The sequence below is a fragment of the Drosophila biarmipes genome, chromosome 2R (assembly GCF_025231255.1).
Source record: "Drosophila biarmipes strain raj3 chromosome 2R, RU_DBia_V1.1, whole genome shotgun sequence".
Classification (NCBI taxonomy): domain Eukaryota; kingdom Metazoa; phylum Arthropoda; class Insecta; order Diptera; family Drosophilidae; genus Drosophila; species Drosophila biarmipes.
In genome coordinates, this window is record NC_066615.1 from 17531686 (window position 1) to 17558273 (window position 26588).

The window sequence follows — 26588 nt, forward strand, 5'->3', positions numbered from 1 at the left end:
AAAAGAACGAGAAACGATATGTTTTTGATTTCCTTTGATAGAGCTTTTCCTAGAATAAATAAGTTAAAAAATGAAGTATAAGCTGAATAAATACCGATTTCCATGATGAATATTATGATTTTAACTTAATTTATTTTAAGCTTCCTGAATTGTTACGCAACGTAAGTGCAATGTGATTATACATTTTGATGATAGCTATTACATTGTCATGTCATTGTCATGCATATTAACGAAAGGAATACAAATCGTGAGAAAACTACAAAATCAAGTCACTTAGAAAGGAAACCCTCTACATATGTGTCAGTTATTCACAACTGTTCTGACGTTGACAAGGTTAAGATTAGCGTAGGCTAAATTAAGATTCCTAGTTAGTAGTTGATTTGTTAAAAATAATCTTTATTGTATGTAGTTTCCTTTTATGGCACAATGTGGGGGAATACAAGCCGAGAATGTAATGCTTCAGGGGCTTAGTAGTTCTCGGTGGTGCGGACGTAGTTCACTCCCGAGGGCATGGAGACCTTGTCGAATCCCTTGGGGAAGAGTTTGTGGGCCTCCTCGTCGGTGACGGTGGGCAGGATCATGACCTTGGTGCCAGGCTGTTGGGGGATCACATCAATTAGGGATTGTCTCTTGTTTTATAAGTGGGACTACTCACCGTCCAGTTGGCCGGGGTGGCCACCACCTTGAGGCGATCGGTCAGCTGCAGCGAGTCGATGGTCCTCAGGATCTCACTGGAGTATTAGAGGGTCGTTAGTAGGGCTACCACTTGAGAGACATCGATAAGGGTACACTCACTCTACGTTGCGGCCAGTGGACATGGGGTAGAACATGGAGAGGCGCACCTTGTGGTCCGGGCTGATGATGAAGAGGGCGCGGATGGTCTTGCCCACCTCGGGGTCCTTCTTCTGCTCCTCGTCGAGCATGCCCAGGCTGACGGCCAGGTCGCGGGTGGGGTCGGCGATGATCGGGTAGGGGAAGTCCCCGGGAATGTCCAGGCAGTAGCTCTTGATGTCGTTCACCCAGTCCACGTGCGAGTTGAGTGCGTCCACGGAGTGCGCCAGGCACTTGGTGTTCCGCTTGGCGAACTCGGGCTGGTGCACCGCGATCCTGCCCAGCTCGGTGGTGCACACGGGGGTGAAGTCGGCGGGGTGGGAGAAGAGCACCACCCACCTGGGATGGGAGTAATAGCAGGATGAGTATCGATCGAGAGGAGTGGTGTTTTGACTTACGAGTTGCCCTGCCACTCGTGGAAGCTGATGGGCCCCTTGGTGGTGTCGGCCTGGAAGTTAGGTACGGTCTGTCCCAAACGCATCTTGACTTGGATAGTGTTCTTGGTGTGTAGAACTGGTAGTTGCTCAGCTGTAGCTGTGGATGGCTCGCTCACTTGTGGCTCACTGAATACTGACTGCGAGAGCTCGCCGCCTTTTATACCCGACGGATCGGTCCGATCTGCGGGAGCGATAGAGACGGAGAACGGGCCTTATCGCGTACTTTCATTTATAGTTCGTAGTAGTAGTGGGGTGTCTAGATTAATAAACAATTCTAGTAGATGGTGGGTGGCGGGGGGTGAAGAGACCTCGTGCAAGGTTTCCATATTTGTTTGGACTGGACTGGGGCCTCTAAAAACCGGATTGTGGCCCCACCCAACTATGGAATACGTGACGAAATGTTTTTAGAAGTGCCACAAAAAAGTACAGTTTTGCTTATTTGACTCCTCTTTAATTCTGTAAAATCTGTCCAAAGAAAGCGAATCCTATTTGGACCTGATCCAAACAGCTGATCCGTTTCAGCTGATGGCTTCACCGGCTCCAAACATAAACAGAGAGCCAGAGAGCATTGAAATGTTCAGTGGTGTTGGTGTTCAGTGGGAAAACTTCAACACAACGAAAGGTACAAGCACACCGATAGCGGGACAGAGAGATCGAGAGAGCGGCGCAAAGGAATTGGTATTTGTGAATGCCTGTGAAAAACGCACACTGGTATAGATCGCTGCGCTCACCCGTTCACGTACACAAAACGAGCCTCCAGTTGGGAGAAGAGCGAGTGAATTTGTAAGACTGTGTGGGTGAGTCTATGGGAAATTCGCACACCAATGCAGATTTCCTCTCAGTAGATCACACGGATGAATCCAGTGGGCTTGGGAAGTCGCATGGGCAGATCGCTAACTCAGAAGGCAAAAGACAGTTCACAGGAGAGGAACCCAATAACAATACGATAATTTAAGCTGAAAATAATGTATTTTTTATTTTAACGTGGAATGTGCTACGACTGTGAAGGTCGTTTGAAGGGAATTCTAGATGTAGAAGTTTTTCCAGTGTTACAAGTACAGTCTACGCTTTCGGTGAAAATATCTCGGTTAGTTACAAAGTGAAACCCAAAACGTGCAACCATTTTGTAATGCTATACACATTTTGTGGTAATTTTCCATTTGTCGTCGCTTATCGTCCCCTGGGTTGTTTTCGAACAACAAATTGAAATTTGTACTCAAGTGGGAAGCAAGGTTGTGTTGGTGCGGGGAAGAGTGAGAGAGAGGCCTCGCAAATGACCTGCATTCTTGATAGTGTGCGAGGGAGGGAAAGTGGAGGAAGAGAGAGAATCAGAGAGTAGCAAACACAGAGCGAACCGGTTATGATCGACGGCCTATAGTATCGATAGACCGAACCCACCGCATTCGCGCGATCGAGCATTATCTATCGAATGGGGGATTTTGTATTTCTTCTAAATAATACAATATGATAATATGGCTAATTTACTCAATTTAATTCAATTAATAATTGTACACGTCTCTCGTAAAATTGTAGTTTGATGAAAGTCTCTTATTTGTAATAAGACATCAAAACCATCAAAATACATTATTTCCTCAACTGGGAGAGTTGCAAATATGTGAGCTATTTGTAAATATTCTTTTATAAAATTAAAGTTTTCATTAATTGGATAATAATTATTGATAAATGATTTAAGCTGTCAAGTATGCTGTTTGTTGCTGTAAAGTATGCAACGAATTTTGAAACTGTTGGCCTAGACTAGGTTTCTAAAGTCTTTGGTCTATTTGCCTTTTTGTAATTTGTTTTACTTAATGATTCGTTATGCTTATTGAAATCATTAAAAAGACCTTTTCATATACCAAAATTTGAATATTTTGTTCCACCCCTTTCTACTAGGCATTAGATATTTATTTTATATTTAATATTTCGTAGATCAATAAAATAAAAATAAAGTCATACACATTACTATACAAGTTCTTATTAACTAATACTATCTAGGGCAGTATACAAAAACTTCGTCCATATCAACGTACCAAAACGTACGATAACGACTATCTTAAAATTTCGTTCGACAAGTTCGAGCGATATAGACTTTTACTTGGTCAGTCTTTTTCTGGCCAAGACCTGGTAGATTCCCAGGGCCGCAGAGAGGGTTCCAATGGCTCCGATTTGGAGGGTTGACATCTTCCCACCCCACAAGTAACCTCTGGGCAGAATGCCGACAGCGTGGACGAGATCAAGGGAGATGCGCGCAAGGGAGACCGCGTCCTGCCGGCTTAGCTGGTTCCGCTTCAGCGAAAAAGTCCTCAATGTCCTCACGAGGTTCAGGTACACGGAGAGCACACAGAAAATGGAGTTGGCATAGCTCCAAGCTGTCCTATTTCTCACATCTAAAACCCTGTTCTCGGCCAGCCAGCAGATGGTCTCGATGGGGTAGAAGAGCAGATCCACCGCGTTGGACATCACGCCCAGTACGGCCGTGATGCGATCCGGCTCACACTCGCCCAATCCGTAATCCAGGGTGTACTGAATCACGGGAAGATCCTCGATCAGACGCAGAGTGGCCTGGGCTCCCGAGATCTTCGAGCTGACGGTGGCACATCGTTGGGACAGGTCTGGGTTACGCTTGGCCTGGTATCCCGCCGCCAACTTGGCACCTTGGCACAACGCCTCCATCAGGACATCCCGACCGCCGTAGGAACCAATGAGACCACAGACTTCGTTTATAAACATGGCCCTAAAGGTTTGACTTAATAAAAGATTCGTAATGCTTTATGGGAGGTGGAAACTTGAACTAAAGTGCGGCAGTGGCTGTGGAATATATAGCCCCAACTCTCGACCGATTTCGATAACAGGTTTTCAAATTCGATTGCACTGAGTTCTGAGAGCGATATCGCCGATCTTATCCGGTTCGCTCTCGGCCTCCCACTCTTTCCGTTTCACCTCTCCGTCTCTCTTCCATCTTTCTTCCACGTGCCCTCTCCATCTCGCTCTGCCATGCAACAGCTCAATCTTCTATCCCTCTTTACTGCAAAATCCACTTTGTTATTGACAAACAAATATAGAAAACCATGGAAAACTACTAGAAAATGTGTATAATAAACTGATGTTTTTGCCATGTAGTAAACCCAGAGAATTTCCAACAAATGTAAAATTCCACTTGTAAAATTTACAGACGAAAAACTATTACGTTTCTACTATTATGTTTCTTCTTTTAACGATCTTATAATAATATTTTAACTTATAATCCACCATTTTGGTCTGATTCCAAGTTGGGTTCCTTTCCTGTACACTGCCTTTTGCCTTCTGATTTACCGATCTGCACATGCAACTCCCCAAACCCACTCGATCCATCCGTGTGATCAACTGAGAGAACAACTGCATTAGTGTTTGAGTTTCCGATAGACTCACCCACACAGTCTCACGTATTCACTCGCTCTTTTCTCCCAGTTGGAGGCTCGTTTTACGTACGTGAACGGGAGAGCGCTGCGAACTATGGTAGTATGTGTTTTTTACAGGCACTCACTAATACCACCACAGTGCTCGCCGCTCTCGCGTAATTTTTGAGCTCTTTGCAAAGTGATCAGCTGTTGGATCAGCTGTTTGGGGAACACCTCCTAAAAGGAAGAGCTTCTCCTGTTTTATTTGAAACTGGGAAGATATACTTATAGGGAGTAGAAAAAATGGAACTGTACTTTTCTGAAGGCAAACTTCTAGAATTTCATATCAAAGCACGTAGTTTCACAAGGCTGTCACATGGCAACACCCAGAAATAGAGGCGTAGAAAACATGGAGGCCTTGCCTGACCGGCTATACCTAATATACATTTGTTGTTTCTATGAGTATACACACAATGGCGATAAGCAGTTCTCTGTCTCGATCGCTCTCACTGACCACCTCGAAACAAGTGGGTATAAAAGGCAGCGATCACTCTCACTCGGTATTCAGTTAGCACCAGGCGAGCGAACTTGCAGCAGCGAAAATTACACAGTTTTGGCCAACAGTTTTTACTAACCTCCGTAAAAATGAGTTCCAACTCCCTGTTCGAGACCGACGAAGATCTCGCCCAGGCCCACAAGTTTTCCAGGAAGGTGAAGGAATCTCCCTTTATGCTGGTGGGTATTGCCGGATTCGTGGCCGCCGGTCTGGTTGGGGCCTACAAATACCGGAACCGAGGTTCCATGAGCACCAGCGTCTTCCTGATGCAGCTGCGAGTGGCCGCCCAGGGAACGGTGGTGGGATGCTTGACCGCCGGACTGGCCTACACCATGGCCAAGGAGTATCTGTTCCACGAAGAACCCAAGGACAACAGCAAGCCAGTCGAGTGAAGAAGAGAGATGTAGAAAAGCCTTATGTAAGTATACCTTTGACATTGAGTAATGGGTTACTAATTATGATTTCACAACAGGCTTGCACAAAAACGATCCAGCCCACCTCTTTAGAAGAAAGTAGGAAGATCTGCATTTGGTGGTGATCTACGTACTGTGTACTATGCACCACCGAAAAGTATTAGCCACCCGACTCTACCTCCATTTCACATTTACTTTTTTCATCTGTTTCACAAAATCGTAGTTTTAAGCAACAAATTGTACTTACCAAAGAATAAAACTCAATGATATTTTCACTGTATATAGCACGATATGATTTCTTCAATTATTTAAATATTTACGTCATCTCAAAATGTATTCCAGCGAGAGATTTTAAAACAACAAAAATTTAATTAACTCAAAGCTACAGAAACCTATAAATTGGTTAACAGAGATAGTTTCTGATAAAAGTCATATAACATTACTGTTTGTTAATGTAATATAACAAGATAATTTTATAAATTTTAATATGATAGCTAGATAAGAAGGCAGAAATAAAGATTGTTTGATTTTAAAAAAGTGGTAAATGATGACAAAATAATTTTAAAATTTACCGCATGAATTATAAACATAATACTTTTTTCTAATGAATATGATTCAATAAGGTATCAACTTCAAATTTAAGTTATTTTACCCTATCTGTTTAGGTTTTATATTTCGTGTAACTTTTGTGTTTTGTAATTTAAACAACTCACAAATCGCATTTGAAAATTAGTAGAATAATATGTACATAATTATTTTCTGTCCAAAAATAACATTTGTACAAAATGTCATATAATTTCCAGTAATTGTAATCTAAATGATGTGGCTTAAAACTATTATTACCTCAACAAAATTAAATGTTAATTTAAAATAATAAAAATAACGACGAAAATTGTCTTTGTTGTTATGTACAATATATAAATCCCCAATGAAAAGCCTTAAACTGGTTCTTAAAGATTATAATTAAAAGAGACAAAATGGATTCGGTCCTACCAACTGGTAAAAACTTTATTATATATTGTTAAGAACTAATTTATGGCACATAGAAGAATCGGGACTTCAAGGTGGTAAATGGAAAAAGCTTCAGGGGCTTAGTAGTTCTCGGTGGTGCGCACGTAGTTCACTCCCGAGGGCATGGAGACCTTGTCGAATCCCTTGGGGAAGAGTTTGTGGGCCTCCTCGTCGGTGACGGTGGGCAGGATCATGACCTTGGTGCCAGGCTCTTGTTTCTCTTGTTTTATAAGTGGGACTACTCACCGTCCAGTTGGCCGGGGTGGCCACCACCTTGAGGCGATCGGTCAGCTGCAGCGAGTCGATGGTCCTCAGGATCTCACTGGAGTATTAGAGGGTCGTTAGTAGGGCTACCACTTGAGAGACATCGATAAGGAGACACTCACTCTACGTTGCGGCCAGTGGACATGGGGTAGAACATGGAGAGGCGCACCTTGTGGTCCGGGCTGATGATGAAGAGGGCGCGGATGGTCTTGCCCACCTCGGGGTCCTTCTTCTGCTCCTCGTCGAGCATGCCCAGGCTGACGGCCAGGTCGCGGGTGGGGTCGGCGATGATCGGGTAGGGGAAGTCCCCGGGAATGTCCAGGCAGTAGCTCTTGATGTCGTTCACCCAGTCCACGTGCGAGTTGAGTGCGTCCACGGAGTGCGCCAGGCACTTGGTGTTCCGCTTGGCGAACTCGGGCTGGTGCACCGCGATCCTGCCCAGCTCGGTGGTGCACACGGGGGTGAAGTCGGCGGGGTGGGAGAAGAGCACCACCCACCTGGGATGGGAGTAATAGGAGGATGAGTATCGATCGAGAGGAGTGGTGTTTTGACTTACGAGTTGCCCTGCCACTCGTGGAAGCTGATGGGCCCCTTGGTGGTGTCGGCCTGGAAGTTAGGTACGGTCTGTCCCAAACGCATCTTGACTTGGATAGTGTTCTTGGTGTGTAGAACTGGTAGTTGCTCAGCTGTAGCTGTGGATGGCTCGCTCACTTGTGGCTCACTGAATACTGACTGCGAGAGCTCGCCGCCTTTTATACCCGACGGATCGGTCCGATCTGCGGGAGCGATAGAGACGGAGAACGGGCCTTATCGCGTACTTTCATATATAGTACGTAGTAGTAGTGGGGTGTCTAGATTAATAAACAATTCTAGTAGATGGTGAGTGGAGGGGGTGAAGAGACCTCGTGCAAGGTTTCCATATTTGTTTGGACTGGACTGGGGCCTCTAAAAACCGGATTGTGGCCCCACCCAACTATGGAATACGTGACGAAATGTTTTTAGAAGTACCACAAAAAAGTACAGTTTTGCTTATTTGACTCCTCTTTAATTCTGTAAAATCTGTCCAAAGAAAGCGAATCCTATTTGGACCTGATCCAAACAGCTGATCCGTTTCAGCTGATGGCTTCACCGGCTCCAAACATAAACAGAGAGCCAGAGAGCATTGAAATGTTCAGTGGTGTTGGTGTTCAGTGGGAAAACTTCAACACAACGAAAGGTACAAGCACACCGATAGCGGGACAGAGAGATCGAGAGAGCGGCGCAAAGTGAATTGGTATTTGTGAGTGCCTGTGAAAAACGCACACTGCTATAGATCACTGCGCTCTCCCGTTCACGTACACAAAACGAGCCTCCAATTGGGAGAAGAGCGAGTGAATTTGTGAGACTGTGTGGGTGAGTCTATGGGAAATTCGCACACCAATGCAGATTTCCGCTCAATGGGTCACACGGATGCATCCACTGGGTTTGGGAAGTCGCATGGGCAGATCGCTAACTCAGAAGGCAAACGACAGTTCACAGGAATGGAACCCAACTTAAAATAGGATTATAATATGGGATTTAATATGCCCCCAAACGTGTGGGGAGGCATTTGAAGGAGAATTCCAGATATATTTCGAGTTTCTCTACAGTTATTACTGTTTTTGCTTTCGATAGAAAAATCGTTGTTGCAAAGGGAAACCCAAGAACTAAAAACATTTGGTTGTATTATGCACATTCCATGGTAATTTGCCATTTGCCGCTAGTTATCATTTCCAAGGTTGTTTGTTGTTTACCAAATGGTTTTTCTGGGCAAGACGGGCGCATAATAGGGAGAGTATTCGAGAGAAAAACAAAAAAGACTATAGAATACTCAGAGCGAACCGGGTTTAAACGTGTGCTATCAGATCGATTGACTGCTAGTATTGCAACGTTATCGAAACATTCAAAATGTCTATCGGATAGTAAGGGAACTAAAATTATCAAACTCTAGTTTTAAATTTAAAAAAAATTTGGTGAACACAGAGTGAAGTAAATAAAATATGTTTGCTATTACTTTGTTTTTTTTTTTTTTTTTTTTTTTTTTTTAATTAACATCTTTATTTAATATAATCCAGGAACAGATCTAATTAAAGCCTTTAACCTAAATGTTTTCTTAAGTAAATAATCTCTTAATTATAAATTATAATTAGTTTTCAACTTGGTATATAGGAGTAGATCAAATTACGACTAGTTTCAAGTAAATAATATATTCATATTAGTCTCTTAGGAGCAGCCCAAAATGTCTTCTTTTGAGCCTGCGAATTGGGATAGCCCCCTGTAATCTCCGGGCTAGACGATTACGGTGGGCAGTTAGACGGTCGTTGTACCTGCTTGAGAAGAACGATATTTGGTCTTCAACAAGACTCAGGTTTAGGTCATTGTGAAGCGTTTGGCCGCTAACGAACCACTCACAGCCAGTGATTTGTCTTAATGTTTTGTTCTGGACGGTTTGGAAACGTTTTCGGTGGGACGCAGCCGCCACTCCCCAAATTTGGATTCCATATCTCCAAGTTGGTGCGATGATTTGTTGATAAATGTGCCGCTTGCATCTTAGAGATAGTTTGCTTTTCTTGTTTAGCATCCAGAATAATTGGTTCCGCTTTAGGTTGCACATTTTGACGACTCTGGCAATATGTTCTCGGAAGGTTAGGCGTTTGTCCAGTGTGAGGCCTAGGTATTTCGCCTTAGTCGCTTGCTCTATGTCCACATTATTAATGTGGACCACCGGAGTTGTTTTTCGGCGTAACGTAAAGCAAACGTTTACGCATTTGCTTTCGTTGATTTTGATATTGTTCGCCGTGGCCCATTTCTCGAATTCGTTGAGGTAGGTTTGCAGCGTTTGTGAAGACTCGGTCTCACTGTTCGAGGAGCTGAGAAAGCAGACGTCGTCAGCGAAGCTGGCCAGCAGCATTTTGCTGTTGTCGTAGGTCATTTCTTCATAGCTTGGCTTGGGGATGTCTGCTGTAAAGATGGAGTACAGTAGCGGTCCTAAGACGCTTCCTTGGGGAACGCCAGCTGTAATGGCAACATTTGCAGAGATTGCGTCTCTGGACTGGACGCAAAAATCTCTGTTTGTGAGAAACGATCTGATGAGCTTAAACAGGTTGGCTGGCAGCGCTGTTTTGACTTTGGCTAGTAGTCCCGGGATCCAAACTCTATCAAATGCCTGTTGTATGTCAAGAAAGATGCCGTTGCAGTATTCTTTATTGTCGTAGGCCTTCAGGATGTGATTGACTACACGGTGCAATTGCTCAATCGTACTGTGGCCGGCTCTGAATCCGAATTGGTGCATTGGGATAGTATCATTGTCTTCTAGGTGTATTATAAGTCGGGAAGCTATCAGCCTTTCCATTACCTTCGATAAAGAGGGCAGGAGGCTGATAGGCCGGTAGGAGCATGGATCCTGTTCCGGTTTCCCTGGCTTTAGAATCATACTGATTCTAGCACTCTTCCATTTTTTGGGAAAGTATTGCACTCTAAGTATCGCATTGAATATCAATGTGATAAATAATAGTGCTCTCTTGGGAAGGATTTTAAGTACTGCGTTGCTTACTAGGTCATGACCTGGCGCCTTTCGACTTTTGAGGGTACGTATCATGTTTGAGACTTCTTCCAGACGGATATGTCTTATTGGAGGTGACATCTGGAAAGGGCGCTGTAGTATTTCGTTTATTCTGTTGATATCCTCCTCGGATGCGAAATTAAACGCAGTGAATCTGTCGCCAAGGTGTTCCGCAAATGTTTGTACTTGCTCTTCTAAGGAGCGACACCAGTTACCATTGCTGTTCTTCAGAGGCGTAACTTTCTGTGGCATTCTTTTTACTTTTTTGGTAAAGGACCACATATTAAAAATGGAATCATTAGAATAGTCCATATTGGTCAGCATATGTTCGAATTGCGCATTTTTCAATTCAGCCATGGCAACGTGAAGCTCTCTGGCGCATCTATGCCATTGAGCTTTATCCTCAGGACTGTGCGTTCGAATATAACGTCTTCTCAGTGCTCTCTTACGGACTAGAATCTCTGCAATGTTTGGGTCAATTCTATTCGAGTGGCGTATGAGGGCTCTGCCATGATTGTTTGCAGTGTACACGTTTGCACTCCTCGCCGCATTTGTCACGTTGGTAGTGAAGAGGTCTACAGCGTCGTCAATCTCAGCAGCAGAGTTGAGCTCAATGTTAAGGCGTATCGATCTACATAGTTCTTCCTTGAAAACAGCTACATTTGTGTGTTTGCTAAGAAGTTGTCTACGTTGAGTGCATTGTATGGCTTCTGTTTTTAATGTAGTGATGAGAGATAGGTGGTCCGATTCAAGGTCCCAGCTGTCTCTGATGCTTAGCTTGTCGTGTGGAATGTTGCGATAAATTGCAAAGTCTAAACAGGATGGTCTTCGATTTACTGCGCTTGGATAGTATGTTGGTGCTCCAGTCGCCAGGATGTTGGCGTTAATTGAGATGGCGCTTGCGGCAAGTAAGTTACCTCGGTGACAGGTGATCGCAGAACCCCACCATGGATGTTTGGCGTTCCAGTCTCCGCTGATAAATGATCTTGGGAAGTTGAAGTTAGCGAATATGTCATCAAATTCTGATTGAGTCCAGCTGAAGTTCGGAGGGCAATAGATTGATCCGATGAATATTTGTCCTATACATGTTTGGATTCTGGCACCCACGATTTGGACTTTAGCATGGACGATTGGCTCGATGGGAAAGTGATTGATCTTTTTGTTAACCAGGATTGCAGCTCCACCCCTGTGGCTGCCGTCAGGTAGATTTGAAGTGTAGACTTCATATCCAAATAGTTGAAGGTTGGATGTCTTCGTTTCAGTGAGAAGGAGAATGTCAATATTCTCTCTCTCCGCAAGGTGGCCGATTTCCGTCATTTTGCCGGCAGCACCTCGCGTGTTCCAGGTGAGAATTTTTATTTGGGACATTGTGTAAGTTGCGCGTTAATTGCAACCAGCATCTTCAGCATCTGGGCTTGCATGGCGTATAGACCCTCGATAGCTTTTGAGAGCGATGCAACTGCCATTTCTAGTTTAGATTCTTGTGCATTTTGCTGTTGTGACACATCTGGGAAAAAGTGCGCATGATTTTTTGCACCGTAGTGATGTTGCTGTTGAATGGCGTCCTGTAGCCTATTTGTTAGGTTTCCTGGTCGTTTGTTTTGTTTTTCCGTGATTGGATTTGCATTTCTGGCTATTTGAGCATAAGAAACTCCATTTTCATAATGTTTGGGTGTAGAGTTATTGTTTATGCTCACTTTTGGGGTTTTCTGTACATTTTCGTTCATTTTGAGCAATTTTTGATAGGATTTGCAGCCACGGAAGTTAGCTGGGTGATTTTCACCACAGTGAGTGCAAGTTGCTGGTGCTTCTTTGCTTCTGGGACAATCTGATGATTTATGGTAGTCACCGCAAGAGACACAGATAAAAGGTCTGTAGCAATATCTTGCAGTATGACCAAACGATTGGCATCTCCTACATTGCACTATGTCTTGTGCTTTTCTGGCTACTTCAAAACGGACGCGTTGGCGACATAGAGATCGTAGTTGGAGTATATCTTTGTTATTTAGATTCTTTTCTACATTAATGAAGAAGAGGTTCATCTGTTCACCGCTCTTGTTGCTTTTTGGGTTATATATTGATAGAACTTTATGCCCCTGTCTGAGTAATTCCTCTTTGATTTTATGATGGAGCTGTGAATGGTGTAATCCTCGCACAACAACTCTGAATGGTTTCTCGTCTTTCAATTGATAGCAATGGAATTCAATTTTCAGGGAATTTAGTTGTCGTACTACAGCCCTGTAGGTGTTTGCGTCTTTGGTGTAGATTCTGTGAGTGGAGCCCACAGAGGATTTGATTTCAACATTTTCAAGATTTGTAACTTCCTCGATAGCGATAAGAAGTTCGTTCACGTTTGTCACGTCCATAAGAACGATTGGTGGTGGTTTTGGACTACCAGTAGAAGCAGATTTTACCGTAGATGAATCAGTTTTACTTTGTACGTTTGCGTTCTTGTTATGTGCATTGCTGTCTTTAGCCTTAGAAGCGGTGTGAGAACGGTAAGCCGCTGCTGCAGCGCTAGTCGATGGTTCGTCCACACTATTGCAGTCCATCTCATCGTCATCAACTGATAGTGTTTCGAACCTGTTTGCTGACACAGGGTCACTGGGTTCTAAATTTCTAATATCGGCACGTTTTCGTTGACTTATTGGTGAGTTCGATGACCCCTTCCTCTTCTGGCTCTGGATTTTTTGCCATCTGGGTGAATCAGATTCATTGAGGTCCGGTAGAGGGGGGAAGTCTATAGAAGTGCTTAATGCTTTAGGAGGCATAGGCGTTGAGCGCATGCCACTGCATATGCTGGGTGATGATGTAGTGTAGGTATATATTGGACTGTGAGTTGTTGTCAGAGTACTGGTGATACAGGCTGCATTACTGCTTGATACTGCTATACCATATGAGTTAAGCTTGCCGCTAGTGGCCAGATTTTTTGCCAGGGTTAACTCTCCTGGAATCACCTCGTCCATGACGGCTTTTCTCAGAGCTTCGCCCAGAAGCATTGTTTCTCTGGTATTTGCCATTTCTCTCGATTTTATGCAAAGTCGAATGTAAGTCAATCACTGCTTTTATTGCCCCTCTTGTACGGCTGCGCGCAGTGTGAGGGGAACAGCGATGCCCTAGCGGGCACAAATGCAGTCTTGTCGCACTACACTTATGTTGTTGTTGTTGTCCCACTGCCGACACTGCGCTAGACAGCGTCCGAATTTTTATGATCTGTGCTATTATTAGCACACGAAGAATAGATAACAAAATAATAACGCGTAAGCACGCACTTTGTTTTGTTTTTTTTTTTTTTTTCCCACGACACAACTTGTCAAAGAGTTGATGGCCTACTGTTGCTATTACTTTGTGAAATTAAAAAAAAAGTTTTATAAAAATGTATAATATGCCCACTTTAAGCTGATGTCTGTTTTTGACCATTTATAGACTTTAGCAACAACAATATAAACTTTTTAGTACATTTTGGGAAAAATATTGCCAAGTGTAACTATAAATCGTAATATTTTTTTATAATTTTGTATATAAGTGTAGGTACGTTGCCTCAAAGTAGGCTATACAAAATTATAGTATAAAATATAGTATATTTTAGGGCGCAGACGAACATATCCTTTGGTTTATTCAACTCTTTTGCTTTAATAACTATAAAAGCAATGTGTATTATATATATACTTTATACTTTCTCGAAAGTTCCCCTATTTCCGCATCCTTGACTGTGCGGTGAGCTTTTGCGCCTGAAAGCTTAGACTTGAAGCCAGCTTGCGAACAGCTGATTTTGATAAGCAACGCCTTCGCCCACGCCGCGTGTTTTCCTTCTCCTGCCTTTGCTTTTGTTCTTCCGCTTGCTTTTGCTTTGCTTTTGCCCTGCTTTTGCCCTGCTTTTGCTTTTGCTTTGGCGCTCCGGCTCAGTTCAAATCTAGCGATGCGCGCGTGCGGTTGCCCAGCGCTTGAAAGAAATAACGGTGAACGGTCTTCGAACTGGGGTCTTACTTATCTGTCTTATTGCCGCGGTGTTTTTGGGTCTAGGGACCGCAATTCGGCGTATTCCCGCATTCTGACAAAGTGAACACCTTTTTGGGCGGAGCAGGGGAAAACTTTTTCCGCGAAAACTTTCCCCCATGTTGGCCCATGTGGCTGGTGCGTGTGTGTGTTGGCCAACTAATCCAAACATGTGAGACTGCGAACAAATCATCTTCAACACTATATTCCCAGTCCGCCAAAAAACCATATATACGCCCCTCAAGTGATCCGATCTTTGCCGGCAAAGTTTCTTCTCGGACCAGTTGTAATGGTAAATGCAGTAACGGCCGCCACGATAAAGTTATTTTTTGGAGGGGGCACGAAAAGTTGCGAACCAACAACTGTCCTCATAAAATATGCCAAGACATTTACATCCAGCCAGAACCCACTGCTTTAAGCCCTCTGGCACCCGCCGGCCATCAAAGTGTTAAAGTGCTATAAAAAAGGTACGAAAAAATACTCCCTCGGCGACCATTGAATAATGCATTCAATTACGAATGTCACCAAACAAATAAAAACAACAAACAAGAATTTATGCACACGTGTTACGTAGGTGCAAATGTTAAAATTCATACCTGGTTGGTTTTTTTCACTGGCAATTATTATTTAAGGGGTGCTTTTATAAACAATGTTCAGAGTAATTAAAGGGTTGTTAAAAATGTATGTAATGCTTATGGTAAAACAGGCAATTAAGCGTAAGTGTGTTCTATTCAAATATGGTTAGGGTAAATTAAATAAATAAATGTATTTTTATATATATTTTAGTAATCTCTATTTAAAAAATTAATTGAAGAAATACAAGTGTATTTATATATGTTTTATTAATACTTATTTTTGAATGTAAAGTAGATGGTAATAAACACATTTTTACTAGGATGCTAAAATAGCTTTATAATTTGCCGAACAGAAATATATGAACAATTACAATACTTACAAGTTTTTAGATCTTCGAAACCATTTTTTACTTAAGACATTTTCTTAAACTTCATCAATTCAAAATCCTTCTACGACACTCTTAAATGAAGGGATTTTAGAGATGAGGTAAGGCAATGCTCCTTAAATATGTTTATTTAGGGTTCCATTTAAAGGGATTTTGAGTTGTAAATACCCCTCGCGTGCGTATGAAATAAATAAGCCATTGAAATATAATCAACAGCTTATCCGAGATAATTTGGGGGCACAAAAGGTGACACCAAAAAGCAGACAAATCGCATTTAAATTGAAAGTCAGCCTCGGGTCCCGAAAACCTTTAGACAGATCAGACCGCCATAAGCCTTAAATATTTATAAAACGATTAGGCAAAGTTTTTATTTTATTTTGAGTTTTCGAAAAGCTCCATTTGCACCCCCTGTTGACGGTGCTTTGTTTTTATATTTTTTTCGGCAACCAGCTCTTCATGAAAAGTTAATTTTAATTAAGCGTCGCGGCGCAGCTGAGAAAAGAAGTTGGAAAATAAAAGCGGGATTAAAGCGATGGGGAAAATGGCGAAAAAATAAAAATCGGGTAGTATGTGGGAGGGATGGGCGGCACTCAGATAAAACACAACCGAAAAATAAGACAATAAGTCAGCTGTTGATGACGAGCAGGTGTGTGTGCGCGAGGATGTAAGGGACAGGAAATGCGAATTTCCCGCGCTGGAGGAAAGCGGGTCAAGTTTTTGTTATAAAATATTCCAAGTGTCACAAAAAAAAAAACCAACGAAAATAATAATAACGAGTGGATGTAGAAAGGGGGTCGGGCAGACCGCGGATGCGGCTTGTTTAGCAGCTCGGGGGTCCTTTAGTTAATACTTGTGCATCAGCAACAACAACAATAAAAGTAACAGCAACCACAACAAAGACAACTGGCGACGACTTCTTGGGGGACATTGCATAGGCCAAAGAATAATAAAGACTTGGGAAAACAAAGACGGCAAGAAAGGCCTCCCTGGCGAACAGTGTTGATGATGAGAAACCTGAAAGTACACCTTGAAAATCTATTTATAACCAAGACAATGTACAATTATAATAAAGGCAAAGGTTTCATTTAAATATCAATGTATTTATGAACGACAATTTATAATAATAACTTTTTACAATAGCAATTTTATGGGAATGTAACTTAATTATTAGACTAATATATAATCATTTAAAAAAATATTCACCAAGATTATCATAGAAAAAAAATTGAGCCACAATTTAAAAAATATTTTTTTTTAAATATTTATAAGAATAAATAATAAATAAAAAATAAATATATATTGTTAGGATAGGCCATTACTAAGAATACAGGAACTCTACGTTTTATTTAAAGCCCCACTGATGGTCAAATGAGTAAACATTATTTTTAGTGTACGATGGAGAGGTTGGGGCCCTCCGAACAGGACACGCGAAAGCGAAAGGCTTAGGAGCACAGGTCTGGGCAATTATTGTTGATGAATACACCCACACAGACCAATATGAAATAGGGCTGCCGGCCTTAACCCCAACCCCTAGTGGGGGTGCACGCAAAGTGTAGCTTTTCTTTTTTGGAAAATAATGGAAAACTCCCCTCCCTCCATCCTGTGCATGGAAAACAATAATTTGTTATCTGTCCGCTCGGAGATCCTCTCACTTTTGGGCCTCTAAGAGCAGTCTATAAATCACAAAAACCGAAAAATATCCATCTATGCGTGGGCTAGCAAATCGTTTTGTGTGCCGGCAAAAAGATAATTAAGACATTATGGCATATCTTGTGCCATGCCACATATAACAATGGGAAGGCCTCGCTTAATGTGGTGGCATTTCATAAATAATGATTAGAAATTAAATGGGCTCTGCATGGCGCAGGAAGCAGCTCCCATTACCAGCAAAACAAATTGCGAAACTAACGAGCCAAATGGGAGGAAATCAATATTAGATTATATTAGAATAGATTATTTGCAGCAGCAAGGTGTTTAAAATATGCATGCAAGTGTTCTGCGTCAATTAAAACTGGTTTTTGGGGGGGAATTAAATTAAATCGTTGTTGTATGTGAATTAAATGAAAAATAATAAATCAAAGCTGCCAAAGTTTGGTTTTATTTTTGAACGAGATAGGATATAAAATGAGAGAGTAATTGAGATAACAAATTCAAAGCCATGAACTTTGTGTGAATGTATGATGAATAAGTTATTAAATACTTAAAGAGCAGAAAGGCGTTCCTTTAATAAGGTAGCTAAATATTTTCTATATTTTATTGTGTCAATTTAAGACTTAATAGTTGTTTAAAATACATAAAGGCATTTCCCCAAAGAAATCCATTAAATTAAAATAAACATTTCTGATTCTTTTTAAAGCAAACAATTTTGTATTTTCAAATCTAATTAAAATCTGTTTTGATGTAATCCTTGAGGACCACTCCTGGTTGTCCATTAATTCACGCTTGTGCGGACTGAAACTTTAATGCCGAGCAGAGCACTATAAATCTAATTGAAAAACTAATTTGCCAGCGAGCAGCTGAAAGGTGGGGAAATTCCAGAGCCAGCTTGTTCAAATTTGTTAATTTCGCCCGCGCTAATTTGCTGTAACTAATTAAAAAACACTTTAAGTGAAATATTTGCCAGTCGCATAAATATGCCAAATTGTGAAGAGCGCCCAGCGACAGAGACACACGGCAGAGCGAATCTAATTAATGTGCGAAACAAACGGGCGGGAAATTTATTTAGCGCTTTTGCGGATGGCAAAGGACACCTGGAACCGGGAGCCTGGCCCCTGATTTCGTCCCTCTTCATCTTGCGTCCTGGCGGCAATAATTGCGTACATTTTTCACAAACAGACAACAACAAGTGGGGCACTTCAAGTGCTTCCAAGTGCCGCCAATCTGCCTCCTGTGTGTGTACTTTGTCCGTCTGGGCGATGATTTGATTCGGCTGCCTGTAGGTACATTCGTACCTCAGCAGCCTCGGCATCTGCAGGATATATGTATATGTATTTATCTGTGGAATAGTGTACTACGGGTCCTGTACCCACCTCCCTCATGTGTCCAACTGCCTGTTTGCTTATCTGTTTGTTTGTTCGTCCTTGGCGTGTTGTTTGAATTGAATTTGTTGCCCTTTGACGTGAATTGGACTGCTGACGGACGGGATTTATGGGTGGAGCTGAAAAGGCTTTCAAAAACCAAACCAGCCAAATCAATGCGGTCAAATGGGAGACGTGTAATACAAATTAGCTGCTATTTTTAAGTGGTTAAGCGGAAAAGATTCATGTCGATGCGTTGCGCTGTATTGCAATCCAATTAAGTACTTTACTTTCTAAAGTTTTCAGTTCAATGATCTTTCATTCGGTGAAATACCAAATCCCCTAAAGAAATAAAAAATAACCATCATTCTGCCGAAAGACTCTTGTTTCCTTAATCTCTTTTTAAAAGAACATTTAAAGCTTCTTAGGTTTTTTCAAAGATATACAAAAATTGAAAGTATATTTATTTTAATTTTATTTTTAAGGGTATTTTGAAAACACTTGTTTTCGTTTTTTCGTTATGTTTTCAAGCATACTTTTAAACACCTTTACAAGTGATTTAAAGCGGTTAGTTATTTGTGCCTAATAGTATGCTATAAAAAGGACACCAAAGCCGTTCCGTATTTATAAATTGAACTTTAAGCTTAAGAGAATTGTAGCATACTTTTTAAGACTCGTAAAAGTGCTATCAAACTGGTTAATACTTTTGCGACCCCCGCAATATACATGAAGCACTCAAGTACAGCCATATAAATGTCGGATACCTTTTTTGTACTTGTATTTATTGATTTCCTGTTTTTCCATTTGGTGTGCATATTTCCAGAGCGAAGAGCCATGTCCGAACTGGGATCGATACTGCTGCACGCACCTGTCGCGAGACCGTTGTAATGCTAATAAATTCTCGGGTGCCATTGCTTTAATTAAAGAACCGTCAGAGCCGGACTCCGCGGAGGGTCCTCGAGCAGGCTGTGCGGGCTCTGCAGGCTGACCGAACTGAAGAGGTGGGCGTGGGCGGAAAGGTAAGGGCATTGTTCGACCAGAAGGACACTCGCCAATCTGTGGACGCGCCTACGCTCGCCGCGGCCCAATCGGGCCACTGGCGGCTACCTGCTGACGGGCACAAGTGCGCCGCGCGAGGATGAGCTCGTCGCTGGGCGAAGGCATCTCCAGGATCAGGGCAAGGATAAGGAGCAGCAGCAGCAGCTGGGACGGCGGGCGTACGCTCCAGCCGATGAGTGTTTAATTAATGTGACAGACTTTAGTGATATTCGCGGCGAGGCTGTGGCCCAGACCATCACCGAGTTGAGAGTGCCCACCATAACGACCACAAGCATCGGCCATAGCAACAGCAGCAACATCAACAGCAGCAACAGCAACAGCAGCAACATCAACAGCAACAGCAACAGCAGCAACATCAATAACAATAGCAACATGTCGCGCCTTATACAACCACGATATCGCTTTCGGGATCTACTACTGGGCGATTTCTCATTCAACGATGATGGCGAAAGGTAAGTGAATTTGCCCATTACATTCACATTGCGCATACGCCCCATTTGCCGGGCAGCAGTTACCGTGTCACCATTTCTATTGGGATGGGTGCATAGCGTTGAGACCTGTCTTCTGAACCATTCAAGCGAAAACTAATCGAAATTTAAGAAAAAGAGTCCCTTTTGAAGGCACAACCAGTTGTCACTCTTAATATACTTAAGTGTACATCACTCATATATATATATCATTAAGTTAAATCACTTAGAATTTGAAATTAATCCCAAAACTCCGTTTAGGTGTGTAAAAGTATGCATAAAATATTAGATTAAAGTTTTTTTTTGAAAGTTTTGGGCTAAAGGTGTCTAAAGATTTGCAGCTATTATTAAATGATTGTCTTTTTGAATGAATTTTGTGTCTATAATATATTGTTGCACACTTATAGACAACTAAAATGGAATTTTGAAACCCTCGAGATTTGTGCGACTTTTCCCTTTTAAATAGTTTTAAAAGCTAATGTTATTTTTCCATTTTTCCAAAAACTCAAACACGCACAGCAGTGACATTTTTTTAAACCTTTCACCTCTCCCGCAATGCAATTGTTTTACCAAAATCGAGTACCTCACATGAATACCTGTCTAAAAGGGAGACCCCCTAAATCCAATCAATATCCGCAGCTCTTGCCATTCTGTTTGAGTGCCAGTTCAGTGCCACGAAAATTACAAAAAAACCCGAAAGTGGAAGGGGAGTGGAATAAATTTATTTGGCTATTGTTTGCTCTAGCCATGATAACAAAAAAAAAACCACATTGGAGTTTTACATATTCAGCTGACGAAAATCTTTATGAGTTTTTAATAATTTATTTGTGGCGGGGCAGCGTGGCCCTAAAACAAACCTAATTCAGTTGTATTTCAATGACTGACCAAAGCATTTCTACTATATTTTTTGTGAGTCTATGCTTGATTCTAATGGGTATTAGTGCAAAAGAAAAGGTGTGTGGAGTTTGAAGTTTATAATATTTTAAAAGGGACACGTAAAGAATGAATAATACTTTCAGAATCACAAGACGAATTCAGTTTTCTTGGGCATGGAAATAAAATACAATAGTACCTACGTGGCATACTTAGGTTTGGCGCCTGGGGAGTCTCAGAGGCTGCTGCTAAACTCAACAAAAGTGGTTAAAACTCTGTTCATGGACAATCGCATTGAAAATGAGGCTACCAATAGGACTGCATATAATATCAAGGACTTTGCCGCCTGCCCCTTCCTCAATAACCGCCTGCTCTCCAAGCTTTTCTCAGTGTTCTACGAAGAATTTGTGGGTAACTCCACTGTCTTCAAGTGTCCCATTCCGCCGGGAGTGTATTACTTGAAAAATAATGTCAGTCCAGTCGTTGTGCCCTCATATCATCCACCTGGCAAGTTTCGTTTTATTGTCCGAATAAAGACAGAGAAGGAAGGGTCTTCTACTGTGGAGCTTAAATGGCGTTATCGTGTTACTAGGGCATAAATTTATTTTGATCTAAATAAAGTTTTCTAATGTATTCGGAGGTTAATATAAATATTATATTTCCCTTGTATCTTTTAATATTTCCCCATAATTTAACGCCCTAATGTCACAATTAATAGCTCGTTAATGGTTTCAAGTCAAAAGAAATGGGAAAAGCGGTTTGTTTGGTTAGTTCAAAAATGATTTTCAGTTTTCATGGTTGTTTGTGGGCCTTTCTGTGGACGGGTGTCCTCGGCTTAGCTATGGTTCAGGAGGTAGTTATATAATATGGTATAGAAAAAAATACTAATTCCCAGATACACCACAGCAACCGCCTGTTTTTAGGAGGGGAGGTTCCAAGTTTATCATGGAGTCTCTCGTCACCAGTTGTGATAACAACTTTGTGGACTACTTTCGAAAAGTCCCCAACACGGTGGATATATACACCTTCCGCGTGGTGAAACTGGCCTCAACCTTTACCATCGAGGTGGCAGTGAGGGTCCTGAAAACGAAGAGAGTGATGTACAAGGTGGACAACCTGGATGGGTGTCAGTTCCTAATGAATCCCCTGATGAATCGCGTTTTCGGCTCTGTGTACAAGAGGCTAATCGTAAATGGCACTTTCTTTAGCTGCCCGATAAAGCCGGGTGTGTATTACATCAGGAACGAGGGATCCGTGGCCATGTTGCCCAGTTTTCACCCTCCTGGAAGGTATCAGGTCACCATGCGCGTCATGATGCGGGAAAGTAAGGGACCCTTTGTGATGGAGATGCTGTGGATATACAATGTGGTGCGAATAAAGAAAACTGAGAGGAACATAAAGTTCCTTGGATTGCAAAAGTGAAATAAAGATAAAAACTAGTTAATTTTCAATCTTACTTCTGGTAATATTGTAAGGATATATACATTTTTTCAAGTTTAAAAATGATGTCAATGAATTGTTTAAAGGAAATAAGTAATAATAATACATTAAAACCTCTTTAAAAAGGTATTTTTATGTTTTCAGGCTAAATAAATATACGGGTTTTCTCAGACATTAAATGCATGCATATATTTTCAGCGTTTTTAACATGTGTTTTTAATTTGTTTACGTTTTATAATAAAAAAAGTGTGTCTGGCACCAGCTGGTTTCCACCTGAGTGATTGGGTTTGTGGTCAATTAATAGCTCATCAGCCGAATTGTGGTTAAGGAAATAAAATCATTTAACCAGTTTGGTTTCCATGGATTTCACTGGTACTGTTTTTTATTTCACCTGTCTGCTGGAGGAGTCATTTTCCGCTTTAAATATAAATATTTAATATTATTCGAAAGGGCTCTCCTTTTTGCTCCCAATGGGAGATTTCTTCTTTTGCAATTTGCTCAACACATGAATTAAAATGGATAAACTTACAAATATGGTTCAAAGTTCTTTAACACAATTAAAAAATGCTTCATTCTACAAAATATTTTATTTAAAAAATACAAATTTTGTTATTAATGAGTTTATTAAAAGCTCGTCAGTGGAATTTCGGTTGGGGCTATAAAGTTATTTATTCAGTTGTGGTGCCATGGCTTTCAGTGATTGTTCTGTTTTATTTCTCGGGCTTTTCTGCATTCTACCTGTGATAGCAAAAGATAAGGTATTATTATTCGTTAGACAACTGTAGTATTTATATAAAATATAAAAAAAATATCTGCAGCCAATGGTTTTTCGCAAGGGCAACATAGAGTTTATCCTGGAAACCCTCGAGACGACTTGTGACCACGACTATGTGGAGTACTTCCAAAAGGTTCCTAAAACGAAGCTTCTATACACTTTTCGGGTGGTAAAATTGGCACCTGCGTTCACCATCGACATCGCGGTGAAAGTGCTTAAAACCCAGAGGATTTTCTACAAGATGGAAAACATTAAGGGCTGCGATTTCCTAAACAACCCGGTGCTGTTCAAAGTGTTTGGCGAGACCTACAAGCACCTGGTGGTCAATGGCAGCTACTTCAAGTGCCCCATCAAGCCGAACGTTTACTATCTGAAAAATGAGGGCGCCGTGTCAATCATTCCCAGCGTTCATCCACCTGGCCGCTTTCAACTAACGATGAGGGTAAAATGGCAGAAAGTCGACAGCCATTCGTTATGGAAATGCTGTGGAAATATAAAATTGTACGGATTAAATAAAGTCATTTGCATTTTTCACTGTGTAAACGTTTCTGTCTCTCTAATGATATGTTGTTAGCAACTACTGGTTAGTAGTCATAATGGAGAAGGATAAGTTGGTATGTTGGTTCGCACTCAATTCCAAGGAACTTATTGATTTTCTCGACCTAAAGAAAATTATAGGTTTGTTTTATATGCTCCTATGCTTATTATTTAAGGATAAAAATTTCAAGGATTTAGAATAGACCAAAATATCCTCGAAACAGATGTATGCTCGCAGATTATTTTCTTATTTCAACTGGTTTCCATAATTTGGAAGTAAAAATGTTTAATTCTCATTAAGAAAAGTTTATTAGCTAATTTTCCAGCTGAATGATTGCCGTCAATTGATAGCTCATCAATCGAATTGTGGTCTAAAAAATATGGCCATTTGGTTAGTTGTGGCCCAATGGCGGTCAGTGGGAGTTATCTTTTTGCTCTTTGGCTCACTTTTTGCCTACTCTCCGTAGTAGCGAAGGAAAAGGTATTTCCGATTTCCACTTGAAAACATAGTAATAATCATACTCTTAAAATTTCCGCAGCCAGTTATTTTACAAAGTGGCAGAACCAAATTTATTTTCGATTCCTTGGAGACCAACTGTGATCATGATTATGTGGAGTACTTTCGTAAGGTGCCCAACACGACTTTTCTATTTACTTTTCGAGTGATGAAAACGATCCCGACTTTCAACATCGATATCGTTCTAAGCGTTCTAAAAACTAATAGAGTTTTGTACAAGGCAGAGGACATAAAGGGCTGTGATCTTGTGAAGAACCCGCGGATGTTCAAAAACTTTGGCAGGTCCTTCACTCACCTGGTGGTCAATGGCAGTTATTTTAAGTGCCCCATCGAGCCGAGGATTTACTATCTGCAGAACGAGCCCCTGATGTCCATGTTTCCCTCCGTCCATCTAGCTGGACACTTCCAGCTATCCATGCGATTGAAAATACCAAATAGCTATCAACCGTTCGTTATGGAATCAACATGGAAATATAAAATTTCGCGTGTCAAATAAAGATTTTTCTTAAATTTAAACTCATTTTAATTCTCACTTCTAAAGGTTCTTTGGTGCAGTTTTATTTTGCTTTTTATTATATTTTTTTGTTTTATGTATTTATAGAATTTGGAAGTAAAGTTGTTTAACTCCCATTAAGTTGACTCTATTAAGTGATTTTCTGGCTGAATGATTGCCATCAATTAATAGCTCATCAGTCGAAGAGTGGCAGAAAAAATAAAATGGTTTATTCAGTTGTGGCACAATGGCGGTCACTGGGAGTCACGTTTTAGCTCTCTGGCTTACTTTTTGGGTACTCTCTGTAGTGGCAAAAGAAAAGGTATTCCCAATTAAACAAATTTCCACATAAACAAATATATTAAAGGTGATAACTTCAACATCCTACAGCCAATCATCTTGCACAGAGGCAATACTGAGTTTATTTTCGGCTCCCTGGAGGCGGACTGTGATCACGATTATGTGGAATACTTTCACAAGGTCCCCAACACAACTTTTCTACACACCTTTCGAGTGACAAAATTAATTTCGTCTTTCAATATCGACGTCGTAGTGAAAGTGGTAAAAACCCAGAGGGTTTTTTACAAGTCGGAAAACATCAGGGGCTGTGACCTACTGAAAAACCCTTTGCTGTTCAAAAACTTTGGCAAATCCTACAAGCACTTGGTGGTGAATGGCAGTTTCTTCAAGTGTCCCATTGAGCCAAAGGTTTACTATCTGAAGAACGAGCCCTCGATGTCGACATTTCCCACTGTCCACCCTACTGGACACTTTCAGCTGACCATGCGATTGAAAATCCCAAATAGCCCGCATCCCTTCGCTATGAAAACATTGTGGATATATAATATTGTGCGCATCAAATAAAGAGCTTCAAGATTTTAAAGTTTTGTTTTTGCTCACTTTTAATGTTTTTTTCTGTTTAAATATGACTAGCAATTTTTCTCATTTGCTGTATCAGGTAATCTCCCATCAATGATTGGATTTGTGGTCAATTAATAGCTCATCAGTCAAATTGTTGTTGAATAAAATCAAATAAAGTGGTTAGTTGCTATCCATGGCTTTTAGTGGTCGTTGTCTACGTTCCTTCTGGCTGTTTTGCATACTGCCAGTAGCAGCAATAGATGAGGTGCTCTCAGCTTTAAGCTAAATGTTTTAAAAATGTTAAGTGTTAACTTCTTCCCCAGCCAATGATCTTTAAAAAGGGCAACATAGAGTTCATCCTGGAGTCCCTGGAGACGAGCTGTGATCACGATTATGTGGAGTACTTCCGCAAGGTGCCCAACACAAAGCTTTTATACACATTTCGCGTGGTAAAATTGGCACCTGCTTTCACCATCGACATCGCGGTGAAAGTGCTTAAAACCCAGAGGATTTTCTACAAGATGGAAAACATTAAGGGCTGCGATTTCCTAAACAATCCGCTGCTCTTCAAAATGTTTGGCGAGACCTACAAGCAGCTGGTGGTCAATGGCAGCTACTTCAAGTGCCCCATCAAGCCGAAGGTCTACTATCTGAAGAACGATGCTTCCATGTCCCTGATACCCAGCATCCATCCGCCCGGACGCTTCCAGCTCTCGATGCGTGTGAGAATGGCGGAAAGCCGCCATCCGTTCGTCATGGAAATGTTGTGGAAGTATAGAATTGTGCGCATCAAATAAAAGACTTGCTTTGCCGGGTGTGTGGGGGGTGTGCAAATGGCCAAGTTGCTCATACGCCGTGTAGTTAGCAGTCATTACTTCATAAGCTGCGTAAGTTGCTCATACGCCGCGTGGCCCCCACTCGTTGCTCATACGCCACGTTGGCCGCGTTCGCACTCACTCACTCCCAGAGGTGCCATAAGGTGCGAGGCGCCAGTGTGTGCCTGCGGCACTCGCAAAATCATAACTCGCTGGCAATGCCTTCTTTGCATTTAATGTAGCGTAAACATTTTAATTTTTCATAAGCCCAGCCCGGCCCATTGCCAATTTCGCCGGGCTCTTCCCTG

At 41.6% G+C, this 26588-nt stretch overlaps 10 protein-coding genes and 1 pseudogene across 11 annotated transcripts in view; 8 read left to right on the forward strand and 3 right to left on the reverse strand.

Moving 5' to 3' along the window:
- Positions 1-375: 375 nt before the first annotated feature.
- Positions 376-7600, reverse strand: LOC108027613 (peroxiredoxin-6-like). Of its 2 annotated transcripts, XM_050888275.1 has the most exons (5): positions 7545-7600; positions 1230-1325; positions 796-1170; positions 656-731; positions 376-596 (listed from the first exon to the last, which is right to left on the reverse strand). In XM_050888275.1, the coding sequence occupies exons 2-5, from the start codon at positions 1310-1312 to the stop codon at positions 468-470; spliced, it is 663 nt and encodes a 220-aa protein (XP_050744232.1). In that variant the 5' UTR covers positions 1313-1325; positions 7545-7600; the 3' UTR covers positions 376-467. The 2 variants fall into 2 exon arrangements, with proteins under 2 accessions (XP_050744232.1, XP_043947725.1); XM_044091790.2 differs by lacking the exon at positions 7545-7600 and having other exon boundaries at positions 1230-1410.
- Positions 3360-3998, reverse strand: LOC108036245 (peroxisomal membrane protein 11C). The gene has a single exon (XM_050888276.1). It carries the CDS (start codon positions 3996-3998, stop codon positions 3360-3362), a length of 639 nt encoding a protein of 212 aa, XP_050744233.1.
- Positions 5143-5894, forward strand: LOC122818154 (HIG1 domain family member 1A, mitochondrial). Its single transcript, XM_044091786.2, has 2 exons — positions 5143-5619; positions 5674-5894. The coding sequence occupies exon 1, from the start codon at positions 5291-5293 to the stop codon at positions 5591-5593; it is 303 nt and encodes a 100-aa protein (XP_043947721.1). The 5' UTR covers positions 5143-5290; the 3' UTR covers positions 5594-5619; positions 5674-5894.
- Positions 6578-7588, reverse strand: LOC122818155 (peroxiredoxin-6). The gene is made up of 4 exons (XM_044091789.2): positions 7446-7588; positions 7012-7386; positions 6872-6947; positions 6578-6834 (listed from the first exon to the last, which is right to left on the reverse strand). The coding sequence occupies exons 1-4, from the start codon at positions 7526-7528 to the stop codon at positions 6706-6708; spliced, it is 663 nt and encodes a 220-aa protein (XP_043947724.1). The 5' UTR covers positions 7529-7588; the 3' UTR covers positions 6578-6705.
- A 6815-nt stretch (positions 7601-14415) lies between the features above and the next one.
- The window catches only part of LOC108022543 (potassium channel subfamily T member 2), a 118555-nt gene continuing 106382 nt past the window's right edge, over positions 14416-26588 (forward strand). Inside the window, exons 1-2 of the mRNA XM_044092336.2 lie at positions 14416-14932; positions 19267-19954. Of these exons, the coding sequence (XP_043948271.1) occupies positions 19875-19954 (80 nt within the window). The 5' untranslated portion in view covers positions 14416-14932; positions 19267-19874. The remainder of the gene's footprint in view (positions 14933-19266; positions 19955-26588) is intronic.
- On the forward strand, positions 20900-21441 carry LOC108022051 (uncharacterized). The gene is made up of 2 exons (XM_017090896.1): positions 20900-20923; positions 20989-21441. Exons 1-2 carry the CDS (start codon positions 20900-20902, stop codon positions 21439-21441), a joined length of 477 nt encoding a protein of 158 aa, XP_016946385.1.
- LOC108022052 (uncharacterized) lies at positions 21684-22264 on the forward strand. The gene is made up of 2 exons (XM_017090897.1): positions 21684-21695; positions 21749-22264. Exons 1-2 carry the CDS (start codon positions 21684-21686, stop codon positions 22262-22264), a joined length of 528 nt encoding a protein of 175 aa, XP_016946386.1.
- Positions 23104-23573, forward strand: LOC108022537 (uncharacterized; annotated as a pseudogene).
- On the forward strand, positions 23654-24607 carry LOC108022053 (uncharacterized). Its single transcript, XM_017090898.1, has 2 exons — positions 23654-23671; positions 24134-24607. Exons 1-2 carry the CDS (start codon positions 23654-23656, stop codon positions 24605-24607), a joined length of 492 nt encoding a protein of 163 aa, XP_016946387.1.
- On the forward strand, positions 24852-25468 carry LOC108022054 (uncharacterized). Its single transcript, XM_017090899.1, has 2 exons — positions 24852-24857; positions 24995-25468. The coding sequence occupies exons 1-2, from the start codon at positions 24852-24854 to the stop codon at positions 25466-25468; spliced, it is 480 nt and encodes a 159-aa protein (XP_016946388.1).
- LOC108022542 (uncharacterized) lies at positions 25792-26262 on the forward strand. Its single transcript, XM_017091520.2, has one exon. It carries the CDS (start codon positions 25792-25794, stop codon positions 26260-26262), a length of 471 nt encoding a protein of 156 aa, XP_016947009.1.

Excerpts from the sequence above, each read along its gene's own strand:
- LOC108027613 (XM_050888275.1), bottom strand. The coding sequence starts at position 1,312 with ATGCGTTTGGGACAGACCGTACCTAACTTCCAGGCCGACACCACCAAG. Across the intron at positions 1,171-1,229 it reads CACGAGTGGCAGGGCAACTC|GTGGGTGGTGCTCTTCTCCC; the intron begins GTAAGTCAAAAC and ends CTCCCATCCCAG. Across the intron at positions 597-655 it reads CCACCCCGGCCAACTGGACG|CCTGGCACCAAGGTCATGAT; the intron begins GTGAGTAGTCCC and ends ATCCCCCAACAG.
- LOC108036245 (XM_050888276.1), bottom strand. The coding sequence starts at position 3,998 with ATGTTTATAAACGAAGTCTGTGGTCTCATTGGTTCCTACGGCGGTCGG.
- LOC122818154 (XM_044091786.2), top strand. The coding sequence starts at position 5,291 with ATGAGTTCCAACTCCCTGTTCGAGACCGACGAAGATCTCGCCCAGGCC.
- LOC122818155 (XM_044091789.2), bottom strand. The coding sequence starts at position 7,528 with ATGCGTTTGGGACAGACCGTACCTAACTTCCAGGCCGACACCACCAAG. Across the intron at positions 7,387-7,445 it reads CACGAGTGGCAGGGCAACTC|GTGGGTGGTGCTCTTCTCCC; the intron begins GTAAGTCAAAAC and ends CTCCCATCCCAG. Across the intron at positions 6,948-7,011 it reads TCCACTGGCCGCAACGTAGA|TGAGATCCTGAGGACCATCG; the intron begins GTGAGTGTCTCC and ends CTAATACTCCAG.
- LOC108022051 (XM_017090896.1), top strand. The coding sequence starts at position 20,900 with ATGGGTATTAGTGCAAAAGAAAAG. Across the intron at positions 20,924-20,988 it reads GTATTAGTGCAAAAGAAAAG|AATCACAAGACGAATTCAGT; the intron begins GTGTGTGGAGTT and ends TAATACTTTCAG.
- LOC108022542 (XM_017091520.2), top strand. The coding sequence starts at position 25,792 with ATGATCTTTAAAAAGGGCAACATAGAGTTCATCCTGGAGTCCCTGGAG.